Source organism: Crinia signifera, chromosome 8 (genome assembly GCF_055691185.1).
Source record: "Crinia signifera chromosome 8, ASM5569118v1, whole genome shotgun sequence".
Classification (NCBI taxonomy): domain Eukaryota; kingdom Metazoa; phylum Chordata; class Amphibia; order Anura; family Myobatrachidae; genus Crinia; species Crinia signifera.
Genome location: NC_139224.1, coordinates 139992785 through 140016281, shown reverse-complemented (window position 1 = coordinate 140016281; position 23497 = coordinate 139992785). Strand labels below are relative to the sequence as shown.

The following is a 23497-nucleotide window of genomic DNA, read 5'->3' as shown; positions in this document are numbered from 1 at the left end:
ATACAGCAGACAGTTTCAGAGAACTATGTGCTATATGGGGGCGGCCATTTTGTGGTGGTCCTCAGCAGAAGAACGGAGCCGCCGGGACCAGCGAAATAGGTAAGCCTGTGGGAGATTGGGGGGAGGTGTAACTATAGCACCTCAGCCCCCGGCGCCCCCATATGCACAGCGCCCCCCCCGTGATGGCGGGGGCTGCGGTGCTATAGTTACGCCAGTGGTTAATACATCTGCACATAATGGGTGCCCGCTTCTCCACGTTATGCTGGAGAAGCGGGATCCTTTATTTACAAAACATTATATGGAGTTTAATACGTCTGCCTCTTTATCACCCTTGAATTTATCTCTTGTCAATTATTATTGATAAATAGTTTGACATATGCTGTGGATTCTATTATGTGGCCTGTATTTTGCTGCCAAACATACAGGTAATGTATATTTTAATTTGGTAACCTTGCCATTGTGAGGCTGCATACAAAGGTGTGTAAGCCTTACTGTATAGACCAGGGATGTGGAACCTTTGGCCCTCCAGCTTATTTTGAACTACAGATGGAGCCATCCTCATCTAGCCATCTCTGGATAGCCATGGTGAGCCATGGCTAACCAAGGCCTATTGTTCTCAGCTGCAATACAATACATAGAACAATACAGTAGGGGATTAGCAGAGTAATCCTATTACTAACTTAATCCTATTAAAGGGCTAGATGAGGATGGATCCATCAGTACACATCCCAGGATCCCCTTCTACAGTTTTGATATGTGGCCATACTAAAACTGTTGCAGGGTATGTTGGGATGTTTAGTTCAACAACAGCTGGAGGGCCAAAGGTTATATCCCTGGTATAGACTAATGTAGTATTTAAGCCAAAACTATTTTATCACTCTGACAATCAGAGTATGATACATTAATGGAAAGCAGGGGTTTATGGAACCCACCTCTGGTTTTGCAGACAATGGGGTAAATTTACTAAGATGCTAGTTCTATTCAGGATGGGATGTTGCTCGTAGCAACCAATCAGATACCATCTATTATCTTCTAGAATTTGCTAAATAAATAAGAATTGGTTGCTCTGAGCAGCATCCTGTCTTCTCCCATTTTAGTAAATTTACACCCTAGTGTGTACAAGGGATTACATGCATCACATTCCGCCTCTAACTGACCTCATCCTTTGTTTTCTAGGAACTCACCTGCTTTCATGTCGAAAGAATCCTGTGGTTTTGAGTGGACTTAGAAGTCCCAGGAGTCCTCTGTACAAAGTAGCGTCACTCACACTGGAGTTCTCCTCCCCGCTCATTGGCGTGCTTGGAGTGGCCCTTAGGTCTCCATCTAACATCAGCCATCCAGGGATGGGGGCAAATCAACAGCCCATTGGGAACAATTGTAGGTACGGAATGAGAGTTCTTAAAGGGAAATGGATTTGATAATTATATCTTTCCTTACGGGGTTTGCCGTCTACCTAGGCTTCATGGGTTCTCACAAAATTCCATCTTTCTGCTCAGTTGACAGTTCGATCTGTAACCTGTTACCAAGTTGGGCGATTGCAATTCGCAGTGTGGGGCCAGCATTACTAGAATCTAGTATTTGGACCACTTGTATTTTAGGATCAGTGCTGCTTTAAATTAAACTTTAGATACTTTACATCATCATTCCGAGTATAGTTACACTCGGTCATTACTGTATAGGACTACTTAACATATAAAGTAAATGATAAGTATTCTACTAGTACATTGACATATCATTTCCAATGAATACTCTAGATCATGTTCCCCATTGTATGTGGCACATGGGTCTACTGAATGTTCCACAGATATGGACGGAGAAGCCCAGTGCTCAGTGACATGTGACAAGGGTCATGTTCTCTATGCTGTCAGCAAGACTGGACGTAAAGTCATACAGGTAAGAGGAGAACTTCAGACTCAAATCCTCCAGGTTGAAATATAAGATACAGTAGTACAGCTTGATACTGTGTATTGTGAAAGACCTCATTAGATGAGCCAGAGCTTTGATCTCAAAGTAGTGAGGTACAGTATGAAATGCTTAAACGCAGAATGTCGGCAACTGTATCCCGATAGTGAAAATGGCGACAATCTGTGGTTCGTATGCTACAGCTAAACCCCAGCCCTAACCCTAAAACACCCTTTCTGCAGCCTAACACTAACTGCCCCTTTTGAGTTTAACCTGCCACCTCCCCTGCACCCTAACCTTAACCAACCCCTTTGGCAGCCTAACTCCCTCCCACAGCCTATAAAAGCCCTCCTGTAGCCTATCCCTTATTCTCTTCCCACAGCCTACAAACCCCTCCTGTAGCCTAACCCTAATCCCATTCCCACAGCCTATAAATCCATCCTGCAGCCTAACCCCTTCCCACAGCCTATAATCCCCTCCTGCAGCCTATCCCTTATCCCCTTCCCACAGCCTTTAAACCCTCCGGCAGCCTAACCCCTTCCGACAGCCTATTAACCCCTCCTGCAGCCTAACCCTAATCCCCTTCACACAGCCTATAAACCCCTCCTGTAGCCTAACCTTAATCCCCTTCCCACAGACTATAAACCCCTCCTGTAGCCTAACCCTAATCCCCTTCCCACAGCCTATAAACCCCTCCTGTAGCCTAACCTTAATCCCCTCCCCACAGACTATAAACCCCTCCTGTAGCCTAACCTTAATCCCCTTCCCACAGACTATAAACCCCTCCTGTAGCCTAACCCTAATCCCCTTCCCACAGCCTATAAACCCCTCCTGTAGCCTAACCTTAATCCCCTCCCCACAGATTATAAACCCCTCCTGTAGCCTAACCTTAATCCCCTTCCCACAGACTATAACCCCCTCCTGTAGCCTAACCTTAATCCCCTTCCCACAGACTATAAACCCCTCCTGTAGCCTAACCCTAATCCCCTTCCCACAGCCTATAAACCCCTCCTGTAGCCTAACCTTAATCCCCTCCCCACAGACTATAAACCCCTCCTGTAGCCTAACCTTAATCCCCTTCCCACAGCCTATAACCCCTTCCTACAGCCTAACCGCTACCCACAGCCTATAAACCCCTCCTGCAGCCTAACCTAAATCCCCTTCCTACAGCCTATAACCCCGTCCTACAGCCTAACCGCTTCCCACAGCCTATAAACCCCAGTGGTGTAACTAGGTGCCATGGTGCCCGGAGCAAGGGCATGTTTTGTGCCCCCCCCCCCCCCGATTTGTAGTAGGCGGGGCTCTTGGGGGACGCAGCCTAACATTATACCACACACCGTAATGCCCATTGCACATTTTAGCAAACTTTATAATACCCATTACACATAAAGCCACAGATGGGGTGGGGGGGTTTGGTGAGTGAGGGTTGAGAGGTGGCAGGTCGGAGAGAGTAAGGAGAGAGGAGACAGCGGTGGGGGGGGGACAGCAGGGGAGAGAGAGGGAGACTGAGTGGGTGGGAGAACAGGAGAGAGAAAAGGGGATGGGAAGAGAGCAAAAAAGAGGAAAGATAGTGTAGGAGAGAGGTTAGAGAGGGGTGAGGTGACGGTAAAAGAGGGGGGGGGGGGTGATACAGGGTGAAGTGCCAGGGGGGCGAATAAGTAAGGTGATGGAAGAAGAGGTGAAAGGGGGTTAGGTGAGAGGGGGTGAGGCGACAGGGGAGTGATAGGGAGGGAAAGGTGCTTGGTTGGGCAAAGGGGTGAGGTGATGAGGGGGGGGTAAAGTGACCAGGGGTTACTTGAGAGGGGGTGAGACAACAGGGGGCAATAGAGAGGGTGAGGTGGTGGAGGGGCTGTGATAAGGGGCAAGAGGGAGTGAGATAATTGGGATGAAATGACAGGGGAACAGAGTATGGGAGGCAAATCTTCTCACCAGCATCTGTGGGTCTCCTGGTCCTCAGCACCAGCCACTGCTCAGCTACTGGTCCGTCCACTGGCTGCTGCTTGCCTCATTATCCCCTGCTCCCCAGTGCCAGCCCGCCGCTTGACTGGGGGGATCCACTGCTCTGTTTAGGAGGGGGGGGGGGGGGAGTGTCAGGCAGAGCTGCCCACGCTGTGGCTTCACTGAGTGGGATCGGGCAGCGCTGCCGCTGCACTCCTAGGAGCAGGGGCCAACGCAGGGTTTTCATGGGCGGGTTTCTGTACATGCACATAACTATAGATACACAAATACCCACACACATCATGTACACACACATAGCATACACACATTATGTACACATACATACATAATACATACATACCATTCATATACACACACACACACCATGTACATACACATACATAACCTACATACACACACACACATACATATACGATATATACCTGCACACATCATGTACACATACCATCCATTATTTACACAAACAAACACACATATAGCATACATACATCATGTACACACATACCTTACATACACATCATGTACACACATAGCATACATACACACGTGCACAAAAGACACATGCAAGCATACAGTACATACATCAGGAAAACACACACATCATGTACACACACAAACACACATCATGTACACATACATACATCATGTACACACACATACCATACATACACATGCACAATATGTAAACATAGCATACACCCTCCACCCTCAAACAAACATCAGGACAACCCCTGAGCCCCCCAGCATAAACCATCCTCACGGCAGCTGCTTCTCCCCTCTCCTGGCTTGCTTGCTCTCTCACACAGCCACGGAGCAGAGCACTGCCTGGGAGGAACTATAGGCTGCCTCTGTAAACAGCGCCCCCTACCTCCAGCCAGCCCAGCAGCACCCTGTCACTCAATCTAACAAGACGCAGCCAAACAGACTGCACAGGGCTGTGAATGGCTTCAGGCAGCGCTGCCGCTGCACTCATAGGTGGGGGGGGGGAGGGCAGTGCACAGTGGCGTAACTATAAATTTTGCTCCCCCCTGCCAAAAAATTGTGCCCCCCGGGCTCCTCTCCAGCGTGTTTCCCCAGCATGTAATGTGATGACATCACATGCATAATGGAGAGGCTGAAGCAGGAGAGAGGCAGAGAGACCAGCAGACACTGCTGCTTCCTCTGGCTCCGACGCATACCAGGCCGCCCCAGCACGCCCATCCTGTACACAGAAGCCAATAGCCGGCTCTGTGTACAGTCAATTGAATCAGTAGGGGGATTTGTAGTCTCTGTCATGACCGCACCCACGCTGCGGCTGACTCTCCTCCAGTGCTCAGCCAGTGGGCATCGGCAGGCAGCAACATGTCAGTGCGTTGAGCGGGTGCCGGCACCCACACAGACCCCGCTGCCGCTTGCTCCCCCAGCTGCCTTACAGTAGTTACGCCACTGGCAGTGCAGGGAGGGAGCGGGGGAGCAGGCTGCACCGTTCCTGCGCCATTTGATGTCTCTGCGCCCGGAGCTGGTGCTCCGCCAGCTCCACCCTCCCTACGCCTCTGATAAACCACTCCTGCAGCCTAACTCTAAACCCCTTCCCACAGCCTATAAACCCTTCCTACAGCATAACCCCTTCCTACAGCATAACCCCTTCCTACAGCATAACCCCTTCCCACAGCCTAATCTCCTTTCCCCTCCTGCTGGGAAGATGAATTTTGACCCTATGGTAGATTAACTGAGTAGTGATGCCCCCCCTCTGCCCCCTCACCAAATGTCTTGTCAGTTTTATTATCAGTTATATCTCCTGCATTAAAGCAATGCTGAACAAGTTAGTTACTAAAAACAGGCAGGAACTATTATTTACCACATGTAGACCCATTCAGCATGATGATTAGGTCCTTTAATACTGTATTTAACCCTTTGAGTGGCAAGTGAATTTGTCAAAATAGGTGTGAAAATAGGCATTTTTTATTCATAATGATGACCTGTAATAATTACCCCACAGTATATCGGAAATGTAATCTTTATTCACTCAACATTTTTTATTTGAATTTATTTAACATATAAATGTTATATAAACTGGCATTTTTAGGGGATATTTTGCACATCTCACAGAGATGTTGGCACTCAAAGGGTTAAGTAACATTTAATATTTCTACCAACATTTTAGGGATGTGACCAGTGGCGTAGCTACGTTTTGGGCGCCCCCCCGCCGTTAGGGGGGGGCGCCCACCCCCGTCGCCGCCCTGCTAAAGCACCCCTACCCCTACCCCGCCGCCCATGCAAACCCCCCCTCAATCCCCCACAGCCTTACCTATCGCGCTGGTCCCAGCGTCTCCGTTCTTCTGCTGAGGACCACCAGAAAATGGCCGCCCCCATACAGCAGACAGTTTCAGAGAACTGTGTGCTATATGGGGGTGGCCATTTTGTGGTGGTCCTCAGCAGAAGAACGGAGCCGCCGGGACCAGCGCGATAGGTAAGTCTGCGGGGGATTGAGGGGGGGTTTAACTATAGCACCGCAGCCCCCGGCGCCCCCACATGCACAGCGCCCCCCCGCGGTGGCGGGGGCTGCGGTGCTATAGTTACGCCGCTGGATGTGACGAGTATTAGTAAAAGTCCTATGAAAATCTTGTCAGTTCCCATTTAAACCATTATATATAAGGGTAATATAACCTAAGGTTTTCTTTCCATATTGTAGATTAAGTTACGACGTACAGCGCACATAACGGTTTTACTACTCACAATATCCTCGCCTCGCCGACACGGATCCAATTCATCCAAAACCCGATCAGAAGGGTCAAGATATCAGTTGGGTGGGTTGGGGCATAGGGTCAACAGTATGACATTAAGTTGACCACTAAAGGTTGACGGGTCTTAGGTGGACACATGACATAGGTTGACAGACCTAAGGCCGCCAGGGTCAGAAGGTCGACACAAGCATTATGTCGACAGTGGAAAGGTAGACGTAAGTAAGTGTACTGGGTCCACTCGCGGCTTGCCTTGCTCGTCATGCTTCAGGCGGCACGGCACCTCGCTGTACTTGGCACACTCTTCTATTCGGTATACGGTCAGTAGGTTGACGCCTATTAGATCGACATACATTGGGTCGACCACTAAAGATCGACATGGCTTAGTCGACACATGAAATAGGTCAGCATGGCTAAGGTTGACAGGGTTGGAAGGTCAAAAGGTGGCCATGAGTTTTTCATGTTTTTTTTGAGCCGAATGGATGGTAGGGTATGAAAAAAAGTGTGAAATCTCATGTCAACCTTTCGATTGTCGACCTTCACCAGCATCTGGTGAATGTAGCCAGAGCATATAGCCAATAAGAGCATTAGAACATTCACAGCTTAAACATGAAGCCATGTGAGTGTGACGTATCACGTAACTGCCAGCACTGGATGGTTCTATTAGCAGCAGAGAAGTGTGCACAGTCCCTGGGAGGTTCTCATGTCCGTTCTCTTGCTCAGTAACTTCCCAAATGTAATCCCTTAGCAACTTAAACATTATTCTAAATGCTTCTGTTAAATAAGAAATGTTGCCTACTGTACTGCGCTGTGGGCTTAATTCAAATTTGCATGTAAGCCCAACGGTTGCTTACCGTCCCGGAATGGACGAGAGGGTCTCGGAAATCGGGTCGCACTCCCTGCCCCCCGGAAAGGTAGGCAAGCCTACCAGAATTGTGTCCATCCTCTGTGACCCCCCCCCCCCCCATCGGCAGGGGGGTTCATGGGACCAAATGACGCAATTATGCTGGCCACGCCCACATGCGTCATACCTTTCGAGCAGCCCCATCCCGCATCTTTCCTACCCCGTCAGCTGCCCCGGCCCTCTGCCTCAAAAGAACAGGCAGCCCAAATGTAGGCAACCCTGATGTATACTCAATGGTTTGCATACAAATTTGCTGGTGTGGGGTCTGCACATGTGCAGAATGCGTCTTGCGATATCGCTTGTAGACCTCTGTTAGCTTCAACATGATAAAGCAATAATTGTAAAGTCCTGAAATAGGGGGGATTAAATTAGCCCTGCATTTCTGCCATTAGACCTGAGCCTAGCTTTGTGTGACCTTCGCTCAAACCTGATTGGCACCTTTGTTTATAATGAAATCAGAGGTGTAACTCTGGGAGGCAATGGAGTCATATGCTGCTGGGCTCCTACTTCCAAGAGGGCACCTCTCCTCCACCTCTCCTCCCCTGATAATTTTCTTGCCTCTGAGCAACTGGGACAAACTGACACCTCTGAATGCAAAACACTCATCTCTACTAATTACATTGTATTGTTTTGTCATTTAAATCAGGATGCCGTGCTGAAATGCTCTGCCGGGCACTGGAACATGAACGTAACCTGTGAGCTGCTGGACTGCGGACCCCCACCTCCATCATTTGTACTCCATGCCAGTTTCTTCTGCCCTTATGGTACAGGCGCAGGGAAAAGCTGCTTCTTCACCTGTCTCCCGCCTGCAAAATTCCAAGGTAACAGAAGTTAACAATAAAGGCCATGTTCAGCTTAGACTAAAGACATTTTATGAATTTGAGTTAAACTATTTAATTCAAAAATATAATTTTATTGAACAGTATGAGGACCAATCTTATGGCCCATACACACTGGGCGACTTTCATGTGAAAGCCGCTCAGTTTTCTCGTTTGAGCGGCTTTCAGCTCAAAGCCGCCCAGTGTGTATGACCTGGCAATGAGTGGTGATGTGCGCTCCCGCATCATCGCCGGGAAAGCCGTTCATCTGCTGGTATTACCAGCAGATGAGCGGCTTTGAGGACGGTTTTGTATAGCGCTACACTATGCAATGCTGTCTGCCCCCCACTGACCGCGCCGGACAGGGGAAAGCACTGAGCGGCTTTCCCCCAGCAATGATAGCAGTCTTCGCTGTCCATACATGCTGGGTATAATCACCCAGTGTGTATGGACCTTTAATCTGAAACACTTAAGATGTCAAGCATGATCATTAAAAAAAGATCCTTAAATATGAATATGTAGGATTCAGTTTGCTGCCACACTCACTTGGAAGTTGTCAGAACGACAAAACCTGGGGATATGGTCGTTAGGTCGACACTATGAAGGTTGACATAAATTAGGTCGGCCACTAAAGGTCATCAGGGCTTAGGTCGACGCATAAAATAGGTCGACATGGCCAAGATGAACAGAATCGTAAGGTCGACACAAGCATTAAATCGACAAAGGGAATGTCGACAGTCAAAAGGTCGACATGGTCTTTTCATGTTTTTAATTTTTTATTTTCTTACCGCTCCTCATGGGCTGGACTTTGCTCCTCATGGGCTGGACTTCGCTGCTACAATATATCTTATTGGTTGACATTAGGTGGCACATAGGCCTCCAGTGGTCTGGTGAGAAATCCCCTACAGCTTTTAATAATTGTAGCGGCTGATGTCCATGTCACATGACTTCTCCTGCAAACTGCAGGAAGGTCACACAGCTCATCCAATCATGGTAGGTATAACAGTGTATTGTGCATCAGGAGACCAGGTGAGTATGTAAAAAAAAAAATCGAAATCCGGACTAATACCGTTATTCAAAATGCTTGTGTTCCCCATTATTTTGCATAAGGGATACTCAACCTGTTCCAAGAACCTGGTTACAGATCCATTTCCTAGCATATGGATGTTACTTGCACTTGTATTATATGTTAAAAATATATGATTACTGTTTTTAAAAAAAAAATCTTTTCAGCAATAAAAATGTCAGTAATAGACAGAAATAGAATTGACTACATGTTATGACTGTGTATTCTATGTGCTAATCACTTACATTTCAGCAGAACAATGGCAAGTTGATTTCTCAAAACATGTATATTACAGCCCTGCGGTGCTTGTGTTTTAATGATCACAGAGATCAGTATAATTTGTGTGACAATAGCCTCTAGCATAATTCTCAGTATCTTAAAGGACCAATAAGTACTAATTTATATTAATTTAATGTGATCTACACATACACAGCCACGGTTGATAATATATGATAAAGTACCTCCACCCTCAAACTGACCTTTGATATGGCAAGGCCTAGCTTTAGATTCTGTATTGGAGCTGTTGTATTTTGTGTTTCAAGTATATATAGTATGACTCTGAATATGAACTCTATTATCCAATTAATTTTGATGAGAGCTGAACAACACATGCAACCTCCAAGTTACTCATCCAAAAGTTCCACCACATGCCCCTAAGACAAGACACTTCACACAAAATGTTCCTACAAGTACTCAGTTCCTCCGTTGTCATAAAATTCCAATGTGCTCCAAAGCTCCCCAACATAGCATTCAGACCTACCAACAGGCATTCCAAATGGCACTTAGGGGGGTATTCAATCTGGCGTCACAACTGTCGGGCTACCCTGACAGCCGTTACCCGGTCACGTTCTCAGCTCGGCATGCTGGATTCAATGTCCCGCCAGCCGTGAGCTCAACAATTCCTGGCCGTCTTTCCCATTAGGCTTAATGAGTAGTTCAACAGGAGTTTTTCCCTCAAGCTCATAGGATAAATACCCAAGAAAAAAGAGAGACAAATGGAAAACCACAATAGTGTAATACTGTTTTGATAGGTTGTTTTCAATCATAAATCAGTACACTTTAATCCTTATTGGACATAGGGGGACTCGTACCCTTTAAGTTGGTCTACTTTTTTAGGGTAGACTTAGATCGCTTATATGGGGGCGGTCAAATCACCATTAGATTCCCACGATGTCCACTCTTCACTTGTAGCATATGAAATAAAAAAGCTGGTATAGTGTAATACCTCTTTATTCACACATAATTAAAAATACATACAGCAGGGTTCAAAACATCAGACTCTCACCGAGCAGTATTGTCCACACAAGAGATGTAGACAAAATAGGCAGATGGTGTAAATCAGGCGTCCCTGCAGCCTCTCCCGGTGTAAAGTCCAAAGTTCCTTGCCCTCCACTCCCCCGCCAACGCGTTTCCTGACCACAATGGTCTCTTTGTCAAGGCATATGGAGCTTATACATAAGGTCCTACATTTATACCCCTATCCGGGGAAACCTAATTCCAGACACAGATTCATCCTACTTGCTATTCCCCACCTTTCCCAAGTGTTTATTTTCAAAGTCAGGTCCGGGTTTTCTGGCAGCGCCTAAAGGACAGTGTTGGTATTTTTCTTTTTTGTATCTATGCTTTGTATGTAAGGTGATTCATAGTATCCAACATTACCTAAGGCAGCGACCCAGCGCACAGTTAGTCCAAAAAACTTTTTTTTTTTGCCATTAATGAGTAGATACCCAAGGGCCCAAGGATTCTAGGGCCCTGACGCCCACCCCAATGTGGAAGACGGCACTGCCTCTGGGAGCTGCTGTGGAGGTGGGTTATGGGCAGCAGTTTGCCGGGCAGCCCAGCAGTCTTTTTAAATTCAGCAGCACTTTCTGTCGGCCGTCCGGAAAATAGCGCTACAAGCTCTCAGGCGCCGCTGCCTGCACAGAGGGGAGAGAGAGGGGGGCTCAGTTGAGTATTTTGCCCAGGAGCCTTTGCTAATGTTAAGCAGGCCCTGTTCCCTGTAGGGAATAGCGGCAGGAGATTGAATACCCCCCTCACTGCAAGTTACCCACATAATGTCAAGACCTCCCCACTTACATTTCACCTCATACCCACCAGACCTACCCACATGCCACTCCCACCTCACCACATGCCTAATAGACCTTCCCACATGCCCACCAGGCCTGCCTACATGCCACACACAACTTACCACATGCCCACCAGACTTTCCCACATACCACACACCTCATAACATGCCCACAAGATCTTCCAGGCCTCCAAAAAAATGCAATCCAAAGTTCCCCACTCACTAGTCACTAATATAGTAACATTTACTAATCTCTATTTAGTCCAGAGATGACATTTGATGCACAATACACTGTTCTACCTCCCCTGATTGGATGAGCTGTGTGACCTTCCTGCAGTTTGCACGCAAAGTCATGTGACATAGATATCAGCTGCTACCATTATAAAAAGCTGTAGGGGATTTCTCACCAGGCCACTGGAGGCCTATGTGCTACCCAATGTCAACCAATAAGATATATTGTAGCAGCAAGGTCCAGCCCATAAGGAGCGGTAAGAAAAGAAAATAGTAAATAAGAGTACATATATTGTTTCATCTGAGGCCCCCATTTCTCTACAAAGCCGACCTGATTATCTTATACCCTCCTAACCTGAACCTGCGAGTAAGCTTTAGTAGAGTCTCCTGTATGCGGTTGGTGGGCCGCACATGGACTGAGATAGGATTGTTGCTATAATGTGCTAGGCTCCGCGTAATGAGGTTGGTTGGTACTGGCTATGGGCATGATATTGGATTGTACTGTAGTATATTTTAGACAATTAATGTACTGTATATTCTGGTCACTGTTTAGTGTAGTATATTTTGCTACTGTAGAATGTGTTTCTGTACACAATTTCTGTACAAAATTGTTCTGCCATCAGAAATTGTGTGGCCCGGGACTGACAAATTCCATGGCCCCACGCCACCCCCTACAATCCCCGCCCCTCCCATGTTATTAAAATTATAATAGTTAATAGCTTTAAAAAAGTAGAGACCCGTTAGGATGGTGGCGGTGCCGGCTCCTCAGGCTCGTCCTCATCCTCCACCATCTGGCATGCGCTGTGTGACGTCATCGCGTGGTGGGGGCTTACCGTTCAGGCTCTCAGCATTCCTGCTGCATGCTGCACTGCCTGTGAATGTCCCTGGGCATATCTGCGGCGGGCTGCGGAGGACCCGCGGCCCGCCGCTGTGTAGTGAGGGATGGCGGCCAGATGACCCGTGGGTGGCTGCACCCTCTGTCAGAGCGTCCAAGACAGTTGTCCCCATAGCACCCCCCTGATGGCGGCCCTGATTGTTGGTTGCAAACATTGGTTGGCTCCTGGCTGTCAGAGAAATTTGTCCAGGCCCCCTGCTCCGCACTGATCTATGTCATACTCTGAATCATTGGCGGAACATTTTATATCCAACTTTGGAGTATGATCAAGGGCAGCACATTTGCAGTTAAGCGACTTTTTAGTTTTTCATGTACCAGCAACTTTGCTTGCTCAGAAGAGCATATCGCATAATACATTCACTGGACAGCAAAGGAGGACAGGTTGCCCCTGCTTAGTTTGAATGCAATGCAGAACATTGGTACAGGCAGGGCGCCCCAAGCAGGGGGTGCCACCCGCTCCATGGGGAGGCTTGCCAGTCCAGTCGGCGCAAGGCTCCGGGGGGGGGGGGTCTTGCCGATGCAGCAGCCATATGTCTCCACGGGGGGGGGGGATTATGGTGCCCCTGCACCCACCCGCTCCAGGTGGTGGCTTGCCGATGTGGCAGCCGCATGGCTTCATGGGGAGGGGGGTTGGGGGCGGACGCCGAATCGCTCCACGGGGGGGCTTGCCGATGCGGTTGCAGCATGGCTCAAGGGGAGGCCTTGCCAATGCAGCCGCCGAATCGCTCCATGGGGGGGGAGAGCATTGCCGATGCAGCCGCCGAATCGTTCCACGGGGGGGGGGGGGGGGGCGGCGGTGATGATGCGTGGGATGAGGGTATCCGCGTTGCTCCACGGGGGGGAATGTAATACGGCTGGCTCCGCATCGCTACACACGGGGAAGGTGGGGGGTGATGTGGTGAGGGCAGCGCAGCAGCATTGTTCCACGGGGGGTGTGGGGTGATGCAGCCTGGGGGGGGGGGGGGCGGTTAGTTGCCACTCACTTCGATCCACCTGCTCCCTCCTGCTGCCCTCCAGTGGCCGGTGCCCTAGGCAAATGCCTAAAGCTGCCTAGTGGTGGCGCCGGCTCTGGGTACAGAACAGTCAGCAGCTCATATTGCAGGTTACAAGTATGATGACAAATAAATGGTTTCTCTCTCTCTCTCTCTCTCAGGAATGAGTCAGTGGGTGACCTGTACAGGGCATGGTCTATGGTCTCTGCCCGAAGGCTACTGCAAGATTGAATGTGATGCCCCTACTGCTATCGCCCATGCCAAACTGCTAACGCACCACTGCCTGCAGGGTAACCACGATGTGGGATCAACATGCAGATACAGGTGTAAGCCGGGCTACCATGTAGCAGAAGCTGCTGAGCGACGGCATAGGAGGTTAGTGTCCAAAATCCTTTTCCCCCCTACTTTATAAAGCTGTCATATTGCTCACTTACTGTATGTGAGTAAAGTACAAGATTAAGCAGCATCACCAATATCATAGATGTCAGTGTAGAGAGAGGACATTTCACAGACGTATCAGGACTCATGATAGACTGACTGTAGGTCGACCACTAAAGGTCTAAGTGGGTAGGTGGACACCTTTAAATGGTCGACATACCCAATATTTACACAAGTAAAGTTCGACATAAACATAAACACTGAAAAGATCGACACATGTTTTTCATGTTGTTGTTTTTTGTTTGTTTATACCGACTTGGTTCATTCTTTACTATGAATACTGTACCCGAAGCATGGCGAGCACAGCGAGCCATACGAGGGGACGTGGGACACGTATACGGTGTCCATTTCGACATACGTTGAAATACAGATGGAGCCCCTCTCATTCAATGCCGGCGCTCGCCAGAATGTCCTCTCTGGGGAGCGCTGGCTGATAGGGGCTCCATTAGACTGGGCCGCGCGAGCGTCTCACATGACCACACATCCCAGTCACTCGGCGGCGGAACACTGCCTGTCTCTGCTTCAGGGAGACGGGCAGGGTCAGGGGGGGTGCAGGGGTGCGGCGGTGGCAACTGACGGGGACCGGTGGCGAGGCAGCGGGGACTGACGGGAGCTCCGTCGGAATAGGGCACATAAGCGCTTCGTGCGCGCGCGCCCCTTTCCGATGGATGGCGGGGCCTGGCAGCTGGCGGGGACTGGTGATAGAATCGCAAGCACGATAGGGTCTCCATCTGTAGACACCCCCAAAAACAGCAAAAACTTGTGTTGCCGTTGTCAGTGTCGACCATGTCTATGTCGACATTTTGCTTGTGTCAATATTCTGTCAATGTCGACCTTGAGTATGTCGACCAATAGTGATCGATCTAATGACTGTCGACATAGAGTCAATCTATCATTTATTTTATACCATAACCTTCTCAGACAATATACTGTCATTTCAAATTCAAGTTCCATAGATTCAGAGCAATTACGTAATCTCGTTCTTATGCTAAACCCTTCTCGCCTTCAGCGATCACATTTACACTCCTCTTATATGTAAATCTTCCCAGCTTGGTCCCATCTCTTACATGCTACCAACTGTTATAACTCACAAGTCACTTCAACACTTGCAACATGAAGATTTCTAAATTGGAACCTTTGTCCACTCTCGCAGTACACTAATGTACATAATTTATCATCTTTCCGCCTCCCAATCCTGCGGCATGCGTATGTGTCATATTCCAAACTTCATTCTCATTTATGATTAAAATGAATCACTGGCAAACCGTTTTCAGTTATCCTCATCATCATGTCAGAGAAAAGCGAAAGCCCAGCACAAAACATAAACGGAAGACAATGTTTTTTTTATTTTTTTTACTATTACTTTATTTATTGAAGCTTCAGTGTAAAGCAATAACAAAAAAGATTTATCTTATGAAAGTGTGATTGTTGCCATCTGCATTGGAAAAGGGTTATAAAATGTTTCACTTATGCCAAAATGATACATCACAATTGCACAAAAGCAAAACAAACAAGAAACAGTAAAACAATTAAGATGTTAAGAGGATTGACGTTCTTTAAAAGCATTTCTGAACTGAGGGGGTGATTCAGGTTGGTTTGCATTAGGCCAAATTCGGTCTTTTACGAAATCATTCGATGGTTGGCGACCATCGAAGGATTTTTCACCCGTATGGCACCATGCGGATAGATGTGGGAGTGTACAAATCCATTCATATGGAACCACAGGCATTCGGTCGGTGGGTGGCATTTACCGGGCCTAAGGGCCTTCTGGTTCACTCGCAAAGGCAAATTCCTTCTCAAATGGACAAAACCATGTACACTGCAGGTGGGGCAGATGTAACATGTGCAGAGAGAATTAGATTTGGGTTGGGTTTTACTTCAGAGTGAGATCTATATTGCAGTGTAAAATAAAGCAGTCAGTATTTACCCTGCACAGAAACAAAATAACTCACCCAAATCTAAATATCTATGCACATGTTACATCTGCCCCACCTGCAGTGCACATGGTTTTCTCCATTTGAGAAGGAATTTGCCTTTGCTTTTGTGAACCAGAATAAGGGACAAATTCAGGCCGTGAGTCCTTTGTGGGGATTTGCAAAGTCTCAATATAACTCTCCCAAGAACTTTTGAACACAGGACTTTTTTTGAAGAGAGGCTTCCAGCCAGTCCATGTGAAATATATATATATATATATAAAAAAAAAAAGTTTTCCCTTAAATAACGTAAGTGAAGTATGGTCTTGCATGCTGCGGAGGATACTGCTAGTAGCAGTTTTCTTGCCCCTCTCTAAATTCTAGTTTTAATAGGTAAGATCCCAAAGAGCTCCCACTCAGAGGTAAGTGGAGTGAAATTAACCAGATATGTCATAATAAAGCTATTAATTTGTCGCCAAATTATTTAATATGCGGGTACACCCAAATACAATAAACGAGATCTACATTCTCCTGCAAACATTTCAGACAAGCAGAATTCTCTAAAATCTGGTATCCTCTGAGAGGAGAAATATATGCACATTAAACATATTAAAATACACTTCTGTAAATTTAGCCATCGGATCAATGCATTTTCCCACAAATACTATAACACATTTAAACTCCTCAACCTGGCGCCACTGGTATAGAATGCTTAAGTTCACAAGTCCAGTCTCACATATCAGTCTCTTCTATTATGGAACACTGTAGGACAATAATGCATAGATGTCCGAATGCATCTTTCCTTTGCGCTACAAGTTACGTTACTCATAACGCATAAGCTCTGTGTGACTCTGTGTGACTTGGTAGCCCCTGAGCATCTTTGTGTTTGACCTTTTATGTTACAGTGCAAAATGGTGCCAATAGGACGCACAAGCAGCTTCTGCTGATAAAAATATGCAGCATGCCTATATTCTGTGTGTTGCTGCGGGTGTATCTGCATATGAAATATCATGTTACAGACAGTGTTTTCTTGGAAAACCGAATAGGAAAAGCCATACAAGAACATTGTTACAGTACAGGTTCATTCAAGGCCAGCTTAAGATTTGGGGACACCAGGGCATTTAAATGTGCCAATAAAACTGAATGCATACAGGTGCAGTCCTGCCAGATCCACACCCCATGACTGTCCACCCTGTACTGGTGGATGCCGGCCAGAGGGTGACTGATGATAGGACTGCAACAGCCTAAAGTTCTTAGCAATCCACCAGCTGTACCCAAAGAGTAATGGGCCCCATACATCAGCAATCACAATTAATGGATTTCCAGATCCAGGGATTTTTTGGCCAGATAAATGGATTTTACAATCTATCTGACTTGCCCACACATTACAGATTTATTTCAGTGATCGGCAGATTTTTCCATCTAAAGATTGCATCTTCATATCTGGAAATTGCCCAATCGATTGCTGTTCATAATGTAAATAGATGAAGAAGACGAATTGGGAATGCCCACACATATAAAAAAGATCTGCAGATAATACCAGATTATTAAACATGTTTAAAAACCTGATTAAGCAATCGATTGGCGATTTTGATTGGGATGGCCAAAAGGGGGAGCCCACACATCTAAAATTAATTGTGGCAATCATCTCCATATCTGAAAATTGTCACAATTAATTGCTGATGTATGGGGCCCTTAAGACAATGTATAGCTCAGAGGTGATAGCCTGCAAGATCCAGGCCATGTAACCGCTTCAGTGCAATGGGATATATTGCTTCCAAATTAGGTTCCGGGTGTTTATTGACTAAAAAGGGAGTTCTATTGATGATGGGATGTTGCTGTGGGCAACCAATCAGATTCTATCCATATCTTCTAGAAGTTGCTAAATAAATAAGAAGTAGATTCTGATTGGTTGCTATGGACTTCAATAGAACTCCCATCTTAGTAATGATATCCCAAAGTGTCAAACCAACGTGTTGATATTTATTTCCCCTCTACAAACCCATGGATTGTTTTCATTAGACCGAGGCGGTTTCTGAGTGGTGTCAGCTACATAGTTCCTTTTGTTTACTTAATAGTTGTCGAACGGAGAAATATGAAGCCGTTTCTTATTACAGTGTTTGCTGTGCCAAGTGCAAACATTCTGCAGCGGATGTTGGTAAATAAACTACATGGAAAGACTGTATAAAATATTAATTATTACACAAACCCTAAACAAACAATCACACTACAGCGACAGTGATTCCGTGCGTAAGCATTATAAGCAACTCCATCGGAAGTACTGTAACTGCGGGTGCCGTCATCTATTCATGTCCCCTGGACTCATTCCGAAGAGAAAGGTTACTTGTTCTGCCATCCAACCATCTACTGGTGATTTTACATTGAAATCTACTAGATCAGGTGGCTTTGCATAGTTGTTCATCAGCAAAATAAACACGTGGAAAGTATACTGCGAAATAAAGGGTTTTCCCCATTTTCTCATGCTGGCAGAGCGATATAATAAGCGATATTCTTCATTTTGGCATTTCTGTGCGATATTGTTCATGATATCGCTCAGTGTGTATGAGTCCAAAGACCCTCGATGTGTGATCCTGTGGGTTGTTAACGACTCCCGAAGGATTGGATCGTTGACAAGGGCCATCGTTAACCAACTTTCCAACGGTGGTGGGGGCAGGGGTTGTAGAGTAGGGGCCGTTGTTAATGATCCGCTCCTTCATCTGTACATGCAAAGTCGATGGAGTTGGTCGTTAACTACCCACAGGAGCACGCGTCGTTGGAGGCATACACACTGGGCAATATTATGAGCGATATCGTGCAGAAGTGCCAAAATGAGCTATATCGCCTACTGAGTACGTGGATTAAGAGCCTAGTGCGTACAGGGATTAAGAGTTCCACCACAGCCTCTCAGGAATGCCTGACGTTCTCAAATAAACACATCAGTGTCAGGAGTTGATTGTCTCCTTCTATTAAATCTTAAAGCAGTGGTTCCCAAACTGTGTTCCGTGCCTTGGATTGTTGACCAAAGACTAATTCAAATTATTTCTAGACAATGTAATAACTATGTAATACTGTAGGCGAAAACAGTGCTGGTGGCTTCCATACTTACATCTGTGGACAAATTTAAGCAAGTCTTGTCTCTTGTAACATAACTGAACATAAGGATTACATGGACACAATTTATTTCATTTTTTTTTTCTAAATTTCCCAATAAGAAGATTTTTTTTTCCCAGGGTTTCCCTGGATAAAAAAATCTGATACCTTTTGGCCACCTCGATTCAAAAATGTTTGGGAACCGCAGCCTTAAAGTATACTACATACTCTTTGGTGATGACAAGGGAGGAGTTCCTAAAACAGGAACAGTCAGATTTGTTACTCAGACCGTTTAACAAATGTTGGTGGTGTCAAACGTCCCTATTATTTTTGGACTCTAGGGGTGACATTCTATGGGATGAGATAAATGCGCATTTTTTTATCTCGCACCACATCGCCGCTCTTCGCACTTTTTGATTTCACATTTTTTGGTAATAATTCGCATATTTAATGGGTTGCGATTTGGAGGCTGAAAAGTGCGATGTAGTGCGATTTGCGGCGAAGTGGTGCGAATTTATGACACAAAAAAGTGCGATTTATTCCGCCGGTCATGTGCGAGTTTTGGACCAACCGGAGTGCGATTTACAAGACTCCGCATGACTAAGAACCCCCTAACCTATTGGCCCACCTCTGTCCCCTCCATTATGCATCACACCCCCTATATAAAGGGGCACTGGCCCCATTTCACTCTTTGATAGGAAGTAAGGAGCATGGAGAGGAGCAGTGGCAGTGTGAGCAGAGGAAGAGGTGTTGGTGGCAGAGGGAGCAGTGGCAGAGGGAGCAGTGGCAGAGGGAGAAGTGGCAGAGGGAGAAGTGGCAGAGGGAGCAGTGGCAGCAGCCAGCCAAGTGGGAGAGGCAGCAGAGGACTGCTGAGGTCGTCCTCCATTACAGGGAGTGGCAGCATTGTGGCAGGCAGCATGGCCACAGCAAGGCCAGCCCCAGATCAGGCCCTGGCGGACCAGCCCCAGCAGGAGGAGGTGGAGGATCCACTGGCATCCCCATCCAATACCCAGGACCTATTCCGTACCCCAGAGCAGCTGCAGGAGGGAGCTAACTCCTTGGTAAATTTCAAGGAGAAACAAATTGAATTTATGGCCTCCCAAAGCCTGCAAATAGGGAATATCCAGGGGTACATGCGTCACACTTTTCTTCAATTAAGAAAAATTTCAAGGAGTGTACGGGTTGGTGTAGGTACTCATGTGCGCATGGCTAATAGCATTGACACCCGTTTTGCAGATCTTACTTCTGCTGTAAGGGAACAGAATAGCCATATTGGCAGCCTTGTGCAAAGTATAGCTGCACTTAGCCAATCGTGTACAGCGCAGACCAATGCCTTAATAGGTATGCAGGCACAACTTCAGCAGATGGAAGGCAATGTCATAGGTGCAGCAGCATCTACACTGAGTAGTGTATCTAGTACCCCAGTAAGTGGCTCCCCCACTTCCCCACCCCGTCGGAGTATTAGGAACCGGGGTGGCCTGGGTGCAGCTTCAAGAAGTGGTTTAGGGTGGCCTGATGGTGGGAGAAAATAATTTATATTTTTTCTACATTTTTAATTTGCATCTAATATGCAATACATCTTGTTACATCCCCCGACAGTTCGAATGTTTGAGTGATAAAAATGCAGGTTGTTTATGACAAACTATACTGCAGTAAAAATGTCTAAATGCATACCATTTTGTCGGTGTATTATTTTTAAAGCAATTGTTGTGTGAAATATGACATAGTGTAATGTTATATGACAATGGGATTGCTGAAAAGTAGTGTTGGGTAACTTCTGGCCCGTCAAAGGTTGTGGAACTACATATTTTAGCAAGCTCTGGCACTCATTGTTTGGACTGTAATGGTTATAGTGTGTCAGGGCATGCTGGCACGTGTAGTTCCACAACACCAGGTGAGCCATGTTTTAGAGCAAAATTAATTCATACATGTTACAAATGTACTTACAAGGTTGATTACAGCAAGGGATAGGTCAGCACCACCAGCTGCATCAGTTGGGCTCTGTGTATTAGGCTAAATGTGGGTGGAAACAGATGGTATTGCTAAATAATTTGTTTATGAGTACACTTACAGCAAAGGTACATGTTGGAATACAGGGCACATGTGCTTACCAGAAAAGTAACGCCTGATGATTTGTGTACGCACCAGATTCCCCCTCTGCATACCCCTCACTACCCGAGGTGTGGTAGGTTGGGCTTCCTGCACGACTGCTGCATGTTCCTCCTCCACATAGGCAGGTTGGGACAGGGCTATGTTGTGTAACATGCAGCAAGCCTGGACGATCATCACTACTTTTGCTGGGTGGTAAAGCAGCGTACCCGATGACCGGTCCAAACACCAGAATCTACTTTTCAATACGCCAAATGTACGCTCCACCACATTGCGGGTTGCAATATGGGATTCATTATACCGGTGCTGTGCAGGGCCCTCTGGGGAGCGCAAAGGTGTCATGAGCCAGGAAACACACCCATATCCTGAGTCACCTAAAACACAGATAGGAAGTTATTGCCTTATATGGTAAGGTATGTGCATTGTGCAAACAGGAGACACTGGGACAAGAGCAATATGCTTGTGAAACTGGAAACACACACATTTGAGCAGGTACAAATAAGGACAGAGAGGGTAATATGTAAAAATGTACTTACCAAGTAGCCAGCCCCCTGGCATTTGTTGTTGGTTGAATCGGTTGCAGAGGGCTGAGTGCCTCAGAATATAGGCGTCATGGCAGTTCCCAGGGAAGCCTTCTACAACACTTAGGATTTTGAGATGAGCATCACATACCACCTGAACGTTCAAAGAGTGCTGCCCTAATCCCAATGTGTGTGCAGTCTATAGTTCCCAGCACGTGAGGGAATGCTGAGAGTCTTGTGGTCCTGCCACTCCAACTCAGAACGTGGGAATCTGATGTATGTCCGCCAAGACTTCTTTAAAGCAAGTAACACTTGAGTAAAATGCTTAGAGAAAGTGGGCTGTGATACCCCCAAGGACCATGAGGTCACAGACTGAGTGGAGCCTGTGGCCAAATAGTAGAGGGTAAACATTAATTTCTGCAGCCCAGACACTGCATAGTTGCCTCCCCTGAAGGGGTCCAAATCATCTCTCACCTGCTCATATAAGTCCAACAGGTTATTGCGGTTCAGCCTAAACATCCCCACAACCTGTTGATCCAAGAGGGAGTCCAGGTACAGCCGAGCAAGATACATACGTGGGGTACGCAGTAGTCGGGGGGCTACCTGAATCTGGTGTGCAGCTTCCTCCCTCCTGTGCAGCTCCTCCAAATGGGCCACATCACAAATGAGCAACTCCAAACCACTCTGCAAAATCTCCATGTCTCAAACCCTCACAGGTGTCCTTAATGATGTTGGGGTATATGTAGGGGTGTTTCTGAGTGAACTTGAGGGCACCTGTGTTGCACTTGACCAAAATGAGTTCTGGGCCAAATCGCCCAACAGAACCTGGTCTGAAAAAAGTGGGATTATTAGACACCTTAAAAGTGCGATTTGCGAAAACGCATCCCATTAAATAAGCGATTTCTATACTTTTCTGTACGAAAACATCTGGATGCGATAAAAATGCGAATTTTTCTCACACTTTTGGACCGCATTAGTTTTCGCACATAATATGCGATATCCGTCTCTTAGCGCATCCTATTAAATATGCGATTTCAAGGAAAAATGCGATGTCGCCATTTTTTTACTAATATTCACCAAAAAACACACATCTCATCCCATAGAATGTCACCCTAGGTCTAATTTAGGGAACTGTTAGGGGACTGTTCATCGACACTTAATTTATACAAAAGCAGGTGAATATGAAATTTTTGACCTACTTTTCTATAACCTAGGTGGCCCATGCGAAAATTTTGCATGTGAATAAAATACTATTCATATTATAGTAAGGCTGGTGGTTTGTGGTAGGATGAAAGAAGAACCGGTTCATCTGTAGCCATTTGAGACACTTATGTGCAAGGTGATCATGCTCCAGCCAATCAGCTCTTAACTGTTATTTTACATATTGGAGCTGATTGGCTGGTGCATTATCTACTTGCACATAACATTCTTTATGGGGATAAATACCACTTCTCCAAGCTTCATACATTTACCCCTCAGCCCATTAATCATAATTAGCCTCAAGTCAGACTTAATATAATAATAATAATAATAATAATAATAATAAATAAAGCGTTAACTTCCGAAATGAAATGTGATACTGAAAAGACCCTCAATTTGCCTTTAAGACTGATGCTAGATAATGTTGTATTAAAGAGACTTATTGTCTTGTTCATATTTGTGTTACAGAAAGTTCATGAAAATACACTGTCTACAGACAGGACTCTGGAGCAAGGGCCGCTGCATTCCTGTCATTTGTGACCCGCTACCCCTGATACTCCACGGGATGTACAACTGCACTCGTGGTCTGGAGGTGGACAGCAAGTGTACACTGTACTGCGGCTCTTACACGGTATGGTACACAGACCCCAATACTGCAATGCTATGTGTTGTAT

The 23497-nt window shown here is 46.4% G+C and overlaps 1 protein-coding gene across 3 annotated transcripts in view; it reads left to right on the top strand.

Moving 5' to 3' along the window:
- Positions 1-23497, top strand: part of PAPPA2 (pappalysin 2) — a 204632-nt gene that overhangs the window by 120349 nt on the left and 60786 nt on the right. For all 3 annotated transcript variants that reach the window (XM_083157266.1, XM_083157265.1, XM_083157264.1), the window contains exons 14-18: positions 1177-1381; positions 1755-1893; positions 8132-8306; positions 13714-13927; positions 23292-23454. In XM_083157266.1, the coding sequence (XP_083013392.1) occupies positions 1177-1381; positions 1755-1893; positions 8132-8306; positions 13714-13927; positions 23292-23454 (896 nt within the window). The remainder of the gene's footprint in view (positions 1-1176; positions 1382-1754; positions 1894-8131; positions 8307-13713; positions 13928-23291; positions 23455-23497) is intronic.